We start from the raw sequence: 16,445 nt of genomic DNA on the forward strand, positions 1-16,445 counted from the left end.
TTAAGGTGTTCGCAGTTGATAAGGAAAAGTCCAAGAAGAATACAGCCACAATACAGTGGGATGAGACCACAGCACAGAAGGCATTAGTGCACCAGATAAGACGCCACTGAATTAGGATGGTCAACAAAGTAGGTCCTAAGACAGAGCAGCACCTAGAAGAACAGCAATTCCTCTTGCTGGCACACGAGGGAAAGGCAGGTAGAGGAATTAGCATTTGCAGAGGCATGAAGCCAGGTGAAGACAAGTGTGAAACATGGCAGACCTAAGAATCTCACACAACCTAGTATTTCTGGATTGCAGGGTATGACTGGAAAGAACACAGGAGAAAAGCTGGAAAGACAGATTAGGGTCAAGGGTGCCTGAAACAAGTTTAGGTTATAACTTGTCAAGGGAAGCCTTTCAAGAAGGACATAACCAACCTAGCATTTTAGAAAGGCAAATGTCCTCTTGAGTTAAAAAAAAATCTTTTATGTCTATATACAGAGTCTAAAACAAATTTATGGTAATGGAAAAAATATGTACCCATTTTTTTCTAAGTGGAATTTGTATAAGTAAGGCTCAAGATTCTATTCATTTTGGCTCTTCTTCACCAAGATCTACAAGTTAAAATAAAATAGTAAGGAAATAAAACTCATTTAAATGCCCCTAAAACTTTTAGTAGCAACCCATAGGTTTCCCTAACAAGTTGTTTTTAAGTAAAGAAAAAGATTTGTTGCGGGAAGTCAGGGACCCCAAACGGAGGGACCGGCTGGAGCCACGGCAGAGGAACATAAAATGTGAAGATTTCATGGACATTTATTGGTTCCCAAAATTAATACTTTTATAATTTCTTAAGCCTGTCTTTACTTTAACCTATGAACATAAATTGTGAAGATTTCATAGACATTTTTCAGTTCCCAAATAATACTCTTATAATTTCTTATGCCTGTCTTTACTTCAGTCTCTTAATTCTGTTATCTTTGTAAGCTAAGAATGTACGTCCCCTCAGGACCACTATTGTACGAATTGATTGTAAAACCTGTGTTTGAACAATATGAAATCAGTGCACTTTGAAAAAGAACAGAATAACAGCGATTTTCAGGGAACAAGGGAAGACAACCGTAAGGTCTGACTGCTTGCACGGTTGGGCAGAATACAGCCATATTTTTCTTCTTGCAGAGAGCCTATAAATGGATTGCAAGTAGGGAAGATATTGCTAAATTCTTTTCCTAGCAAGGAATATTAATAATTAAGACCCTGGGAAAGGAATGCATTCCTGGGGGCAGGTCTATAAACGGCCACTCTGGGAGTGTCTGTCTTCTGCAGTTGAGACAAGGACTGAAATACGTCCTGGTCTCCTGCACTATCCTCAGGTTTATTAGAGTGGGGAAAAAACCCCACCCTGGTGAATTTGAGGTCAGACCCGTTCTGTGCTCTCGAACCCTGTTTTCTATTGTTTAAGATGTTTATCAAGACAATGCATGCACAGCTGAACATAGACCCTCTTCAGGAGTTTTTGATTTCACCCTTTGCTTGTGATCTTTGCTTTGCCCTTTGCCTTGTGATCTTTATTGGCCTCAGAAGCATGTGATCTTTGTTCTCTCTTTTGCCCTTTGAAGCATGTGATCTTTGTGACCTACTCCCTGTTTGTACATCCCCTCCCCTTTTAAAGTCCTTAATAAAAACCTGCTGGTTTTGTGGCTCAGGGAGGCATCATGGTCCTACCGATATGTGATGTCACCCCCAGAGGCCCAGCTGTAAAATTCCTCTCTTTGTACTCTTTCTCTTTATTTCTCAGCCAGACGTCACTTTGGGAAAATAGAAAGAATCTACATTGAAATATTGGGGGTGGGTTCCCTCGATAAAGATTCCCATCAAGAAAGCCTACAAATAAATTATTCTTACCATTGTGGTATATATTAACATTTGGGGCATCATCAACCCAAACTAGCCCTTGATCTTGAAAGGTGAGACCTGGAGTGGCTGTAAGGATCAAAGGGTTAACTACTGGGTCTGGTCCTCAAGTTTCAGTGCCCTATAACAAACAAGAACTCAACCAATAGACAAGCAAAAACAAAACACCAAAAATAAAGAATATTGTATTTTTTCCTTCTTTACTAGTTGTCTGGTTTCTTTTAGTACTGACCTCAATACACAAATCAAGCTTGTTCTCATAAAGTGATGTAACGTGGTTCCTACAAGAAGCATATGACAATGCTGCTATTCCTAAACCACCACTGATGCTCCTTCCCATGGCTCACCCATGTCTTTTATGGGCAATCTCTGGATCTAACCACAAACCACATTGATGAACCCATACCACTTTCATACCTTCTAAATATACATATAAGCCCCTAAATTTTATGTCTCCATAACACATGTCCAACTATTCATAAATGTATGACAAATGTCTGACTTTTATGGATACTTCCAGATAAACAAAAATAAACAAACAATATAGAAAGAAACAGGCATGGAGAATAAGGCGTGTAGCAGAAATGAGGCTTTAAAAGCTGGAGTCACCAATTCAAGGCGCTACAGTCTCTATCAGTTCGAGGATATTATTATTATTATGCAGCTTCCACATATATTTGGGCTTACATGTGCTGACATATGTGCCAACTACATGCATTATGTCATGTAATCTTTACAACAATCCCTGGAAGAAGAAATTACTTCCCCCATTGTTTACAGGAAAAACCTAGGTTCTAGAAAGTTAAGTTGTGCAATTAAAGTCACACATCAAAGCAGAGGGAAGCAAATCAATGCCTTTGTCAAATTACATCAAAGATCATCAAAGGTACGAGTGGGCAAGGAAAGAAGTGGGGAAGTGGGAAGAGTCATATTAAAATAGCAGAATGACGCAGGATAGGCTGGGTGCAGTGGCTTATGCGTGTAATCCCAGTACTTTGGGAGGCCGAGGTGGACGGATTGCCTGAGGTCAGGAGTTTGAGAACAGCCTGGCCAACATGGTGAAACTCTGTCTCTACTAAAAATACTAAAATTAGCCGGGCGTGGTGGTGTGTGCCCATAATCCCAGCTACTCAGGAGGCTGAGGCAGGCAGAAGTGCTTGAACCTGGGAGGCAGAGGTTGCAGTGAGCCAAGATGGTGCCACTACTGCACTCCAGGCTAGATGACAAAGCAAGACTCCATCTTAAAAAAAAAAAAAAAAAAAAAAAAGAGTGGCCTGGGATAGAAAACTTTTCGAAGGCATGATTCCCTGGACCCTGACATGCTCCCTAATCACCGTCTTCCCCAGCAGCCCTGTATGAGGGCCCAGTGAAGGGTGCTACAAATTGAGGTATGCTGTGGAGGGGAGGTGGGGGGAGACAGACAGAGAAACAGAAACACAGCATTGGACAATCTAGTGGTCATCATTGCCTCTCTCTATTGCCTCAACTTCCAGAAAACATGACTTAACTCTGAAGACAGGGCAATGGTGTCTGTAGCAGCCAGCAAACACTACCAAACAGAGAGACCTTATCCAGTCACTTTCTAAACATCAGACCACGAGCAAATAGCTGCAGCTCTGGCCTATCTACCATTGCAAATCAAAAGCATCTTGTACTGTGAACAGCTTGCCAGTAATGTGTGTAATGTTTAGACTCACAAGGAACTCATGTTAATCTCTGGATCACTGATCCCATTCGGGGACACTTCCTTTCTCCTGTATCTTTTCACCTATTGCTTTGAGAAGCTCTAGAAAGGCTTCTGGATCATGCATGTCCAGTGCTGCTCTTTGCCCCAGTATAGTTTCCAGCACCTGCCATGGCACTGGCCTTCTCTCTGTTTCCTGTTCTGTTCCAGCCTTTGCTTGCAACCTGGGCTACCCTGAGGTAGGCCAAGGAGTGCTATATAAAGTCCACTTCTAACAAGTCATGTTGTTTAATGTTTGCTTTCTAAGTTTACAGTTTTTCCATATTAAAAACTAATTCATAACCCGGTATCCCCCGACTTTGTAAGGAAAATAATAGCATAAGTCTATGAAGTACCATTGAATCTAAACCTCTCAAAGCTTTTAGTAAAAAATAGGATTATTTCAGGATAACTCAAGCCGGGGGCTACCAATAACACATTCAGAAACAGAATTCTTTCATCCTTTTATATAGATTCAATAGCTTTTCAGAACTGAAAGGGATAAGAGGTCATTTGTTTAATCCAGCTACAACACCATCAGCCTCTATTAACTATTTCCTCAAAAGTAGCTCATTTCAAACCTTGAGTCTGTGTCTCTCCCTCCTGGAGTCAGTTTTCCTCAAATGGGAGATGTTTCTTGTCTGTGTGCTCACCTTTTCCTGCTGCAATATTCCTCACAGTTGAGACTTCCTACCTCCTACCTTTCAGGGGCTTCTCTTCCATGAAGAGCTTCCTTACCCTTCTTATTTTCAAGTGTGTGTGTGTGTGTGAGAGAGAGAGAGAGAGAGAGAGATGTAATTTTTGCAGATTTGAAGTTCAGAGAGAAAAGACACAGCATTTGCCAAACCCGTGTGATTTAAATTAAAAGTCTATCCTTCTGTCTCTATATAATCTTGTATTTGGGGGTGCCACATGATGACACTTATCAAACAGCTTGATTTGCTAGAAATCATTCCCTTAAAACAAGCCAAAAATTAACTTTCCCTAAACTCCACTCATTAGTCCCAATTCTACACTTCATATCTATATGAATACAGCAGACCTGAGTTAAAGAAAACTCTCATGTTCTCTCTAGCATTTCTCTTCTCCAGGACAAAAATACTCAATTTTTTCCCCAAAATTCCTAACAGTCATACAGAGTCTTTGCTATTTTAAGTTACTGTATACCTCTTAACCTGGTTTTCATATGAGAGTTTGTTCAATGTACCTTTTAAAGTGGGTCTCCAGAACTGAACAGGTGCAGGCAGTCTGACCATTTCAGAGTCCAGTAGCACTCTGATGTCTCTTGTTCTGGAGGGTCTATTTCCAAAAGCACAATCCAAAAACCCTGTATCATTCTGTAGACACATACTGAGCTGACAGTACAACGCTTTCCTGCTTTGTTCTATTCAGCCATTCTCCCCCTCCCCTATTCTTCACTTGTTTTTGGAAACCAAAAATCAGGACTTTATAAGTAGCCCTGTTAGGTTTCACGTTATGCTCAGACTAGTGCTATAGACAAGATCAGAGACAACCACTCCATATTGCTAAGCAGTTCCCCTCCCCCACCCATCACCCACCCTTTAACTGCTTAAGAACATTTGGGGAGAAAAGGAACTCCATTCCAGGAATGTTACTCCAATACTTTCACTGCCTCTCTAGAACTGCTGAATAGAGCCATCAACTTGGAAAATCCATTGTCTTTGAGTCTCTGACCCCTTTAAACATTGTTCTTGGTTGACTGAATGCCATTTATCTATGGAACAGCCCTCCCTGTACTTTTGAGAAGTCAACACCTATTCAACTTATTGCACAAACTCGATTATGTTTTAGGCAATATAATTAGCCTTCTTTTTATATTAGAAAAAAATTATGCATCCCTCTGAAGATCTTATAGTGCTAAGATTAATCCCTATTTAAAAATTGTATGCAACCTTTTGTAGATTTCCACAGATCCTGTTCAGTGTCCTCAGTCCACTGGCCACTCCAGCTGAGAGCAGTAAAAGAGAACACAGTCAGGACAGGTGGTAAGAATACTAATCAGTGCATTCCCTGTCTTTGACCATGAAACTCATAGAACCAACCTACATTCACAATTAGAAAAATAATGTCCCTTCCTTTCTGCCTTCAACACAATCCTAAAAATTGAAACTTGGAAAGTGTATTACTTTTTTTAAGTTTTAACAAGAAGAAGAAGACAGTACAATTATCTTAAAATGTAGAATATAAGTTCATCTCCCAAAAGGCAGAGCAGTTTGTCCCAGAAGAATACTTTCCTGGCTCAAATTTTTATAACGCTGCTCCAAATTTAAGCTTTGTCTTTTAAGGCGTAAAATTCAAAGGTCAAATTCAAGTTGGGTACTCAAAGACGAAACAAAACAATTATCTGATTAATTCAATTACCTAGTCTACATCATTAGGATTCCTATACTTCAAGTAATTTTTAAAAAGTCATTATTTACATAATTTCCACAACTTTCCATTTCATGTTATTTGAGAAATACGTTATTTTGAAAAGAACCTTGAGGTTGTAATATCAAAGATTTTCCATACACTGCTTTGGGTGAGGGGAGAACGGTTAGCACTGCCTTTTAATTTTTCCCCACTGTAAGTGTTGTGCTTAAATAGCCTATTAAACTATTTACTATATGTGAGAAGGCCATTGAATGATTGTTTCCACATTGCAACAAGAAGTTAGTCGTAAATCTAAGAAGTTCACAAGAAAAACTAAATCAATATTAAATAAATGAATCATGTAAAGAATCAAAATAATACTTCACTCGCATAGTTAAAAATGTGCTGGTCTGATCCTACTCTTTTGGAAAGAGTGAAGCAATATAGTGAAACAATGATGAGGGCCATTGATTTAATCAGTTATTACACTTTTCAATATAAACCTAATTTTGGCTGTCTGAGCTGAAACTTAATGCAAGTTTATTTGGACAGTCCACTTTCCTTTGTTTGTACAATGGAAAATAATATAAAGACCTGGGCATAAAAATCATTCTTATTATTTAAAAAAGAAGAAAAAAAGAAAAACTAGTAAATGTCTTATTAAAAATTGTTGTACGGATATAAACCTTATTAACTGTACCTTATTTATGTAAAATTATTTATTGACAGCTTAATTCTATCATGTTATTATTTGCTGCCAATACAAATGAACATTACAAATAAGAAAATATGAAATTCATTTTAGACTTATAACTAATAATATGAGAAACTATCATTTATTAAAATCACTTGTGGGATCTCTAAACTGTTTTAAAATGCCAACTTTAGAAATGAAGCCAAATCAAGTGAATCATTTTCTATCCTTGATTAGAGCTGCACTGACTTTCAGATTGTATATTTATTTTTAAGAAAAAGATAAACACAGGACTTCATAAACCTCTAGGGTTAAACACTGTAATTTACAAGAGTTATGCAAAAGGCACAAAGTAGGAAAAACTGGGAAGCAGATGGAGAAAAATAAGGCCTGCTTAAAGTAATTTTTCAAGCAGTAGAGAAGATAAAGTCATCTAGAAAATGTCTTTAGCATTACTCTTACATGCTCTATTTATTGAACTGGCCCAGCCTTTCTTTTCTATCTAGTAAACTGCCCCAAACTTTGATAGCTTGAGACTCTTCAAACATCCCTATAAAATAAGTACACACACACACACACACACACACACATACACACATGCACATGAATGTCTGTCCACCTGTTAAATGGAATTTTTTGTCCATTTCCACTTACCTGAACTGCCAGAGATTTTCTGAAGTAAAAACCCAGTATCATATCATGATGAAATAACTGAAGCTAAGCGTGGGACCTCTTTTGATCTCCACTCCCGAAATCTAACACTGAAGACTTAATTCCACAGAGATGCCACCATGATACGGTACCAGATATTTGGGTTTTAGGTCTCTACTCCAGAAGTCTTTTCCTGATACCCTCATATATGGTGATAAATGTCTCCTTAATTTGCACAAGAGTTTTCAATTGTCCTCATAGGAGACCACCTTGAAGGAGCGAGTAAAAGGTTTAGTCATGGTTTCTATTTTTCTGTTTGAATTCAATACATTCTAGTTAAATGGACAATTAATAGGTCACTTCCAAAATAGTAGTGTATCAGTCCCGGTTAATAAACAATCCCCACAGTTGATAATGGGCCCTACGTATTCAGCAAGTCCCTGTATACACTCAGCTCATCGACTAAATCCCTTTTCAGGTAGACAGGGTTATATGGGAAGATGAGCTAGAATGAGTCTATAAAAGTCAGTTTCATTCACTGCTTTATTTTTCAGTCAAGTGTTTTAAATGGTGTCCAGAAATTCACTTGGAATGTGAGACAGGAGAAAAGACTGACACACAGAGCCTTGCTTTATGACCATACAAAAGGGCAACTGACCCTTGCCCAAGCCTTTTCCATGTGAAATGGTTCCTAAAGTTCATCTGCAGAGTGAAAAATCGTGGTGAGGTCGCGTGTGGATGAGTCGAGTGAAAGTGACGATTGGTCACGGGTCTGTCACCCATTGTGGCCGGGTCTCAGCCATGTAAAGTGCTCTGTGGGAAAGTATCAGCCCCCTAAAGAGATGCTCAGAGCCTGCAGCTCATTAAACCGCCAGCATTTGCTGCCTCACTTGTCAGGAATTATTCTGTCGAGCAACTGTTTTCCTGAACCATTCCCAAGACACATGCACAGAGGCAGCAGGGATCTGAATTGAACCGTGATGGGGTTCGGCACAGGAGCCGGACTCAACTCTTATTTCACTTTTCACCTGACAGAGCTGTTAAGCTGAATAAGTGTTTTCTCTTGGGCAGCTGAAAGAAATGCACCCCTCCACTGGATCTCTTTACCGTAAACTCAAATTCCCTGCCTAGAGATTCTCATCTGACCCAGAAATCTCAAGACCAAGGGGAACTTTACTTTTATGCCTGTGTTTTTCCTTTGCCTGTGAGAGTGTGTGTGTGCACGCTGCGAGATTTCGAAAGTCTGTCATTCTCACTCCACCCCCAGACTCTACTAAAATTTTGCTTTTATAACGCTGGGAGAAAAGAGTTCTCTTGAAAATATTTCCAACAGTTCTGGTTGGTTAACTTCAAGATGCCAAAAATGAGAGATTTATCTCCTCTCATGATCTTGACAATTTTAAATTATTCTCCATAGATACTTAGTGACTTTCTGTGTTACATTTTAAGCGGAATGGAAATTTTACACAGCACAACTTTTTCACCTTCCTTCCTTTCCTTTTTCCTCTTCTTTAAAGGAGTGTTGCTACACATTTCAGAAAAGCCAAACTGGTCCCTCCGAGATCTTTTATATCAAATGGAAAACAAGTTGCTTTTGGTGATGTGTCGGCCCTGGGTTTCAATGCCATTAGAACTGCTCACAATTGCTCAGTGTGCTGAGGTTTGATAAATCTCTGGAAAGCTCCTGAATAGGATTGCTGTGATTTTTAGTGAGGAATTAGCTCCTTGCCGTTGCATTACCAATTAGTTTTCCAGAGCACATTAAATCCTGCAGCTTTCCTTTACAGAGTAACTGAGGCATTGCTGATGAAGCATAAAAACTTACTTGGAAAAGCAGCGGAGGATGCAGTGCGCCGACAGGACCCACCACAGCACGCCGAGTAGAATGGCGGCGCGCTCAGAAGAAAAGGTTTGGAAGGTGCTGCGGAGAAAGCATTGATCTCATTGATTAGCCATTTCTTTAAGACAATATTCAAAACTCCAGTTTCCTAAAAGTCATTGAGTAAATACTTTGCTTAGTTTTAATTTGTTTTGAAATTAAAGTTGTTGTAAAGTAGCCTTTGTCTGTCAAAGAGCATGCCAAATAATCTCATCAAGATTTGAGAGGTGTGGTGGAAAGATGCAAAGAGACTATGAAACACCAAGCCTCTTAGATCATTTTCTGCGCAGTCATCATTGTAAACAGTAAACATCAAATATTCCTTTATTTAAAATACCCTAGAGCAACACTGTCCAAGAAAACTATCTGTGATTATTGGAAATGTCTACATCTGCATTGTTCAAAATGGTATCTGCTACCCACATACAGCTACTGTACACTTAAAATGTAGCTAATATAATGAATAACTGAATGTTTAATCTAAATTCACTTATATTTAAATAGACTTATACGACTAGGGGTTACATTAAATAGCACAGCTCTAGATATCCTACTCACCAAGAAATGATTTAAATTTTATGTGCTTACATTTAATTGTTAAAGTTTGTATCACTTTGCTTATTTTCAGATGGTTCTTTGAAACATATAGTTAGTTGGATTCCAAAGTTGGTAAGAGTAAATTTACTGAGCCATTCCATAACAAAAAGTAGTGTTTCTGATCACATTTACATGACTTAAAGTATTTGAGAATAATCCCATCTTATCTCAAGAGAAATCTAGTCACCCTGAAGATATGTGTTTCTAGTATAGTGAGTTGTCGTGTAATTCTGCTCTGCATAGTTTTATTAAAATAATCTACTCATAAAATTTTCAGGAGAGACGCATGAACTATTTATGATTACTCCTGTGCAAAAGTATGAAAAAGAGACACATTTTGGTGACTAAAAACTTCTATAAAAATTTTTTGAAGTCTCATTAGTATAAGTTGTTCTATTATTTTAACTATAAAACCATCATAGAAATGATGAATCATCCTCTTTGAATTTAACATTTTAAGCTGAACTCTGTTCCTCAGTAGATGACAACAGTTATAAAGGATAAAACATGAATAATAACTCTCCATTACTGAGCACTTACTGTATGCCATGCTTTGGTTATGTGCCTTAGACACACCATGTCCTTTCATAGAATGTGTTTAATACAATATAACTGTAGGTGGAGATTGCCTAAAGTGGGCACTTGCCCATACCATGACACACTCTGAACAGAGTGCCTAGCACATTCTACATAGTCAAAACTTTTTTAGTAATTGAGCAAATGGTCTTCCAAACTAACAAACAGAAAACTTCCCTGGTCTTAGGGAAAGAATGAGGGTCAAGAATTAATCCTTCCCCTGCTTCCTGACCCATCCTAAAACATGGCGTCTTTCATAACTGATGACCTTGAAATCTAAAACATGACTTGAAAATAAATATTTGTATGATTCTCCTTTCATATTCAAGTGACAAATTCTTTCCTTTTCTTAATCACATTCAGTGAATATTGTTTCCATATGACTACATACCTTTTTGAAGAACACAGTAATTTCAGACTTGTATTTTAATGAACTGATGAGTTGTTTATGTTCATGTTTATTTTCACAATTTCTGTGAAGGATGTATCAAAATAAGTATAGTTCCCAATAAGAATTATTATAGTATTTCAGGGTCCTGGGTGCTTTAAAATTGCAGATTAATCATAAATGCAGTTTTCTTCCTAGCACACAATGGGAAGTTGTTAACATTAATGCTTTTAGGTTTTTTAAATACTTGGGCTTTTAAAGAATCAAGTGTTTGTTTTAATGATCAATTAAATCAAGTGTTTGTTTCAAATGATCAATTAAATTCTTAGTGATAAATGTGGTTTACAGATGTCTGATCTTAATGCTGAATTTAACCAGCAAAACCATTTTAATTGAATAGTCTATTATATCGCTCTACATTACCCTATCTTAATATATAAAAGCTGTAATCAAAATGACAGTATCAAAATCTGTAATTGCAAAAAAGTTAATCATAATCTACAGTAACAATTCTAGTTTTGACTAAAGAACTGGACTTCTTCACATTTTGTGACATGACCAGGCTTGAAATTCTATTGTGTACAATTTTTCACCATTTTAAATCATCTTTTTGACACACATATTTACACATGAGTTTAAGTCAATTCCTGATTGCTATACACAAATACATCTTGTTTAAGCTGGTTTATGTGAAAATCACTGTAAAATTCCAATTAAGTGTTTTTTTTCTTTATGTGTTCCTATTTTGACCTAAGTCAAATGCTAATCCAGTGAGCATGTGATTGCAGGAGCACTGAATGGTCTTAAGAAATCACCATTTAAAACAATGCACTGCATTGAAGGTATACATATATACATACCATATATATATATGTGTGTAACACTTTTAACTGTAGTGAACCATATACATTTTTTAAGTAATGACCAAAACAGGAAACTCAGCTTTGAAGAAAACAAAGTGACAAATTGATAGACATACCATAAACCCTTAAGAACTACTTGGAAGGTGCTCTGAAAAAGGTAGAAAAGGTAATTTGATCCTATATAAAATGCATTTCAAACCTGATCCGTGCCATCTAGATGCAGTTGCTTAATCATTTATCATGTTAGAAATGATTAACTGTAGGCTCACTGAACAATATTTATAATGATAATATTTAAGGAGTGCTTACTATATATCAGGCACTGGACTAGCTACAAATTTAACACATGCTATATCATTGATTCATTAACATTCAACACATCTGAAATGTGATTATGACCGCTCACAGCAAATTAAAAGAAAAAAGGATGAGAAAATCAATAAAGATTTAATATAATAATTAATTACTAGCCATGAGGGATAGAGATTTCATGCACCATGACTCTGCCAGTTATTCAATAAGAGCTGGACCCTGGATAACTGACACATCTCCCAAGATTTCCATGAGAAAGAAAAAAAATGGCCTTTCCTCTGGAAAAAAATATAAACAGGTCAGGTTCTAGAGCATGACGCCAGTTTATATTAACACAACATCTTGAGACACTCCAAATTTCATATCCTACTGTGATGGCTAATACTGAGTGTCAACTTGATTAGATTGAAGGATGCAAAGTATTGATGCTGGGTGTGTCTGCGAGGGTGTTGCAAGGGAGATTAACATTTGAGTTAGTGGGCTGGGAAAGGCTGGGTGGGCACCATCTAATCAGCTACCAGCACAGCTAGAATATAAAGCAGGCAGAAAAAAGTGAAAAGACTAGACTGGCCTAGCCTACCAGCCTACATCTTTCTCCCATGCTTCCTTCCCTCAAACATTGGACTCCAAGTTCTTCAGTTATGGGACTCGAACTGACTCTCCTTGCTCCTCAGCTTGCATACATCCTATTGTGGGACCTTGTGATCTTGTGTTAATACTTAATAAACTCCCCTTTATATATATGCCTATATATCCTATGAGTTCTGTTCCTCTAGAGAACCCTGACTGATACACCTACCAATCAAGCTTCCAATTTCTGTGTGAAACTGTTAGGAGTGACAAACAAAATGACTTAAAATCTTTGGAACTAAACTGGGGCCTGTCTGAATCCAAATGACTAAAATTATGTATTCAGAGAAAACTTCATGAACTTTCCGTATGACTTATTTGAAGATATAGATTCAAGATACTTTTTATTTTGCATGTTTATTTAAGATGGGAACTTCTAGCCAACCTAATGGTGAACTGGACTGATTTTTTTAACTTAGCTGACTAGATGGTTCTGTGATATAAGTATCCCATAGCCAAGCAAGGTTACAAGTTTAGCTACTGAGAAATTATTCTGTTTTCTAGAAAACAATAATTTTTAAAATTGTTTTTTGTTCTTTTCATTCCCCTTTAGTAAAGCAGAAGAACATCAGGAATCTAAATGGTGTGAAACCACATTCTTATTGGCAATACAAACTATGGTACTAACCGACTTGAACTGTTTTTCGAAGGAAGAATACTAAAGACCACTAATAAAACTTTCAAATAAATTTCAGGAGCCCACTGCATTTAAGAAGGATGAGGAGAAATAACAGAAAGTTCCAAAGTATCTTACTAAGGCAACCACTGGGGGAAAAAACCCTCTAGGAAAGAATGACAGGGAAGTAAATAATTAAGAATATTATTATAATAAATAATATTAATAGTTAATTAATTAAATTAATTAAAGGGATCAATTCAACAGGAAGAGCTAACTATCCTAAATATACATGCACCCAATAAAGGAGCACCCAGATTCATAAAGCAAGTCCTTAGAGACTTACAGAGACTTAGACTCCCATACAATAACAATGGGAGACTTCAACTCCCCACTGTCAACATTAGACAGATCAACGAGACAGAAAGTTAACAAGGATATCCAGGAATTCAACTCATCTCTGCAGCAAGCAGACCTAATAGACATCTATAGAACTCTCCACCCCAAATCAACAGAATATACATTCTTCTCAGCACCACATCACACTTATTCCAAAATTGACCACATAATTGGAAGTAAAGCACTCCTCAGCAAATGTACAAGAACAGAAATTATAACAAACAGTCTCTCAGACCACAGTGCAATCAAACTAGAACTCAGGACTAAGAAACTCAATCAAAACCGCTCAACTACATGGAAACTGAACAACCTGCTCCTGAATGACTACTGGGTACACAACGAAATGAAGGCAGAAATAAAGATGTTCTTTGAAACCAATGAGAACAAAGATAAAACATACCAGAATCTCTGGGACACATTTAAAGCAGTGTGTAGAGGGAAATTTATAGCACTAAATGCCCACAAGAGAAAGCAGGAAAGATCTAAAATTGACACTCTAACATCACAATTAAAAGAACTAGAGAAGCAAGAGCAAACACATTCAAAAGCTAGCAGAAGGCAAGAAATAACTAAGATCAGAGCAGAACTGAAGGAGATAGAGACACAAAAAACCCTCCAAAAAATCAATGAATCCAGGAGCTGGTTTTTTGAAAAGATCAACAAAATTGATAGACCGCTAGCAAGACTAATAAAGAAGGAAAGAGAGAAGAATCAAATGGACGCAATAAAAAATGATAAAGGGGATATCACCACCGACCCCACAGAAATACAAACTACCATCAGAGAATACTATAAACACCTCTACGCAAATAAACTAGAAAATCTAGAAGAAATGGATAATTTCCTGGACACTTACACTCTTCCAAGACTAAACCAGGAAGAAGCTGAATCCCTGAATAGAGCAATAGCAGGCTCTGAAATTGAGGCAATAATTAATAGCCTACCAACCAAAAAAAGTCCAGGACCAGATGGATTCACAGCTGAATTCTACCAGAGGTACAAGGAGGAGCTGGTACCATTCCTTCTGAAACTATTTCAATCAATAGAAAAAGAGGGAATCCTCCCTAACTCATTTTATGAGGCCAACATCATCCTGATACCAAAGCCTGGCAGAGATACAACAAAAAAAGATAATTTTAGACCAATATCCCTGATGAACATCGATGCAAAAATCCTCAATAAAATACTGGCAAACCGGATCCAGCAGCACATCAAAAAGCTTATCCACCATGATCAAGTGGGCTTCATCCCCGGGATGCAAGGCTGGTTCAACATATGCAAATCAATAAACATAATCCAGCATATAAACAGAACCAAAGATAAAAACCACATGATTATCTCAATAGATGCAGAAAAGGCCTTTGACAAAATTCAACAGCCCTTCATGCTAAAAACGCTCAATAAATTGGGTATTGATGGAATGTATCTCAAAATAAGAAGAGCTATTTATGACAAACCCATAGCCAATATCATACTGAATGGGCAAAAACTGGAAAAATTCCCTTTGAAAACTGGCACAAGACAGGGATGCCCTCTCTCACCACTCCTATTCAACATAGTGTTGGAAATTCTGGCTAGGGCAATCAGGCAAGAGAAAGAAATAAAGGGTATTCAGTTAGGAAAAGAAGTCGTCAAATTGTCCCTGTTTGCAGATGGCATGATTGTATATTTAGCAAACCCCATTGTCTCAGCGCAAAATCTCCTTAAGCTGATAAGAAACTTCAGCAAAGTCTCAGGGTACAAAATTAATGTGCAAAAATCACAAGCATTCTTATACACCAGTAACAGACAAACAGAGAGCCAAATCATGAATGAACTTCTAGTCACAATTGCTTCAAAGAGAATAAAATACCTAGGAATCCAACTTACAAGGGATGTAAAGGACCTCTTCAAGGAGAACTACAAACCACTGCTCAGTGAAATAAAAGAGGGCATAAACAAATGGAAGAACATACCATGCTCATGGATAGGAAGAATCAATATCATGAAAATGGCCATAGTGCCCAAGGTAATTTATAGATTCAATGCCATCCCCATCAAACTACCAATGAGTTTCTTCACAGAATTGGAAAAAAAAAAACTGCTTTACAGTTCATATGGAACCAAAAAAGAGCCCGCATCTCCAAGACAATCCTAAGTCAAAAGAACAAAGCTGGAGGCATCACACTACCTGACTTCAAACTATACTACAAGGCTACAGTAACCAAAACAGCATGGTACTGGTACCAAAACAGAGATATAGACCAATGGAACAGAACATAGCCCTCAGAAATAATACCACACATCTACAGCCATCTGATCTTTGACAAACCTCAGAAAAACAAGAAATGGGGAAAGGATTCCCTATTTAATAAATGGTGCTGGGAAAATTGGCTAGCCATAAGTAGAAAGCTGAAACTGGATCCTTTCCTTACTCCTTATACGAAAATTAATTCAAGATGGATTAGAGACTTAAATGTTAGACCTAATACCATAAAAACCCTAGAAGAAAACCTAGGCAATACCATTCAGGACATAGGCATGGGCAAGGACTTCATGTCTAAAACACCAAAAGCAATGGCAACAAAAGCCCAAATTGACAAATGGGATCTAATTAAACTAAAGAGCTTTTGCACAGCAAAAGAAACTACCATCAGAGTGAACAGGCAACCTACAGAATGGGAGAAAATTTTTGCAATCTACTCATCAGACAAAGGGCTAATATCCAGAACCTGCAAAGAACTCAAAAAAATTTACAAGAAAAAAACAAACAACCCCATCAAAAAGTGGGCAAAGGATATGAATAGACATTTCTCAAAAGAGGACATTCATACAGCCAACAGACACATGAAAAAATTCTCATCATCACTGG

The 16,445-nt window shown here is 37.5% G+C and overlaps 1 protein-coding gene across 1 annotated transcript in view; it reads right to left on the bottom strand.

Annotated features, from left to right (window-relative positions):
• DBX2 (developing brain homeobox 2) overlaps window positions 1–16,445 on the bottom strand; it is a 40,129-nt gene that overhangs the window by 12,059 nt on the left and 11,625 nt on the right. Inside the window, exon 2 of the mRNA XM_021922230.2 lies at window positions 9,160–9,255. Coding sequence (XP_021777922.2) covers window positions 9,160–9,255 — 96 coding nt within the window. The remainder of the gene's footprint in view (window positions 1–9,159; window positions 9,256–16,445) is intronic.

This window comes from Papio anubis, chromosome 9, assembly GCF_008728515.1.
Source record: "Papio anubis isolate 15944 chromosome 9, Panubis1.0, whole genome shotgun sequence".
NCBI classification, from domain to species: domain Eukaryota; kingdom Metazoa; phylum Chordata; class Mammalia; order Primates; family Cercopithecidae; genus Papio; species Papio anubis.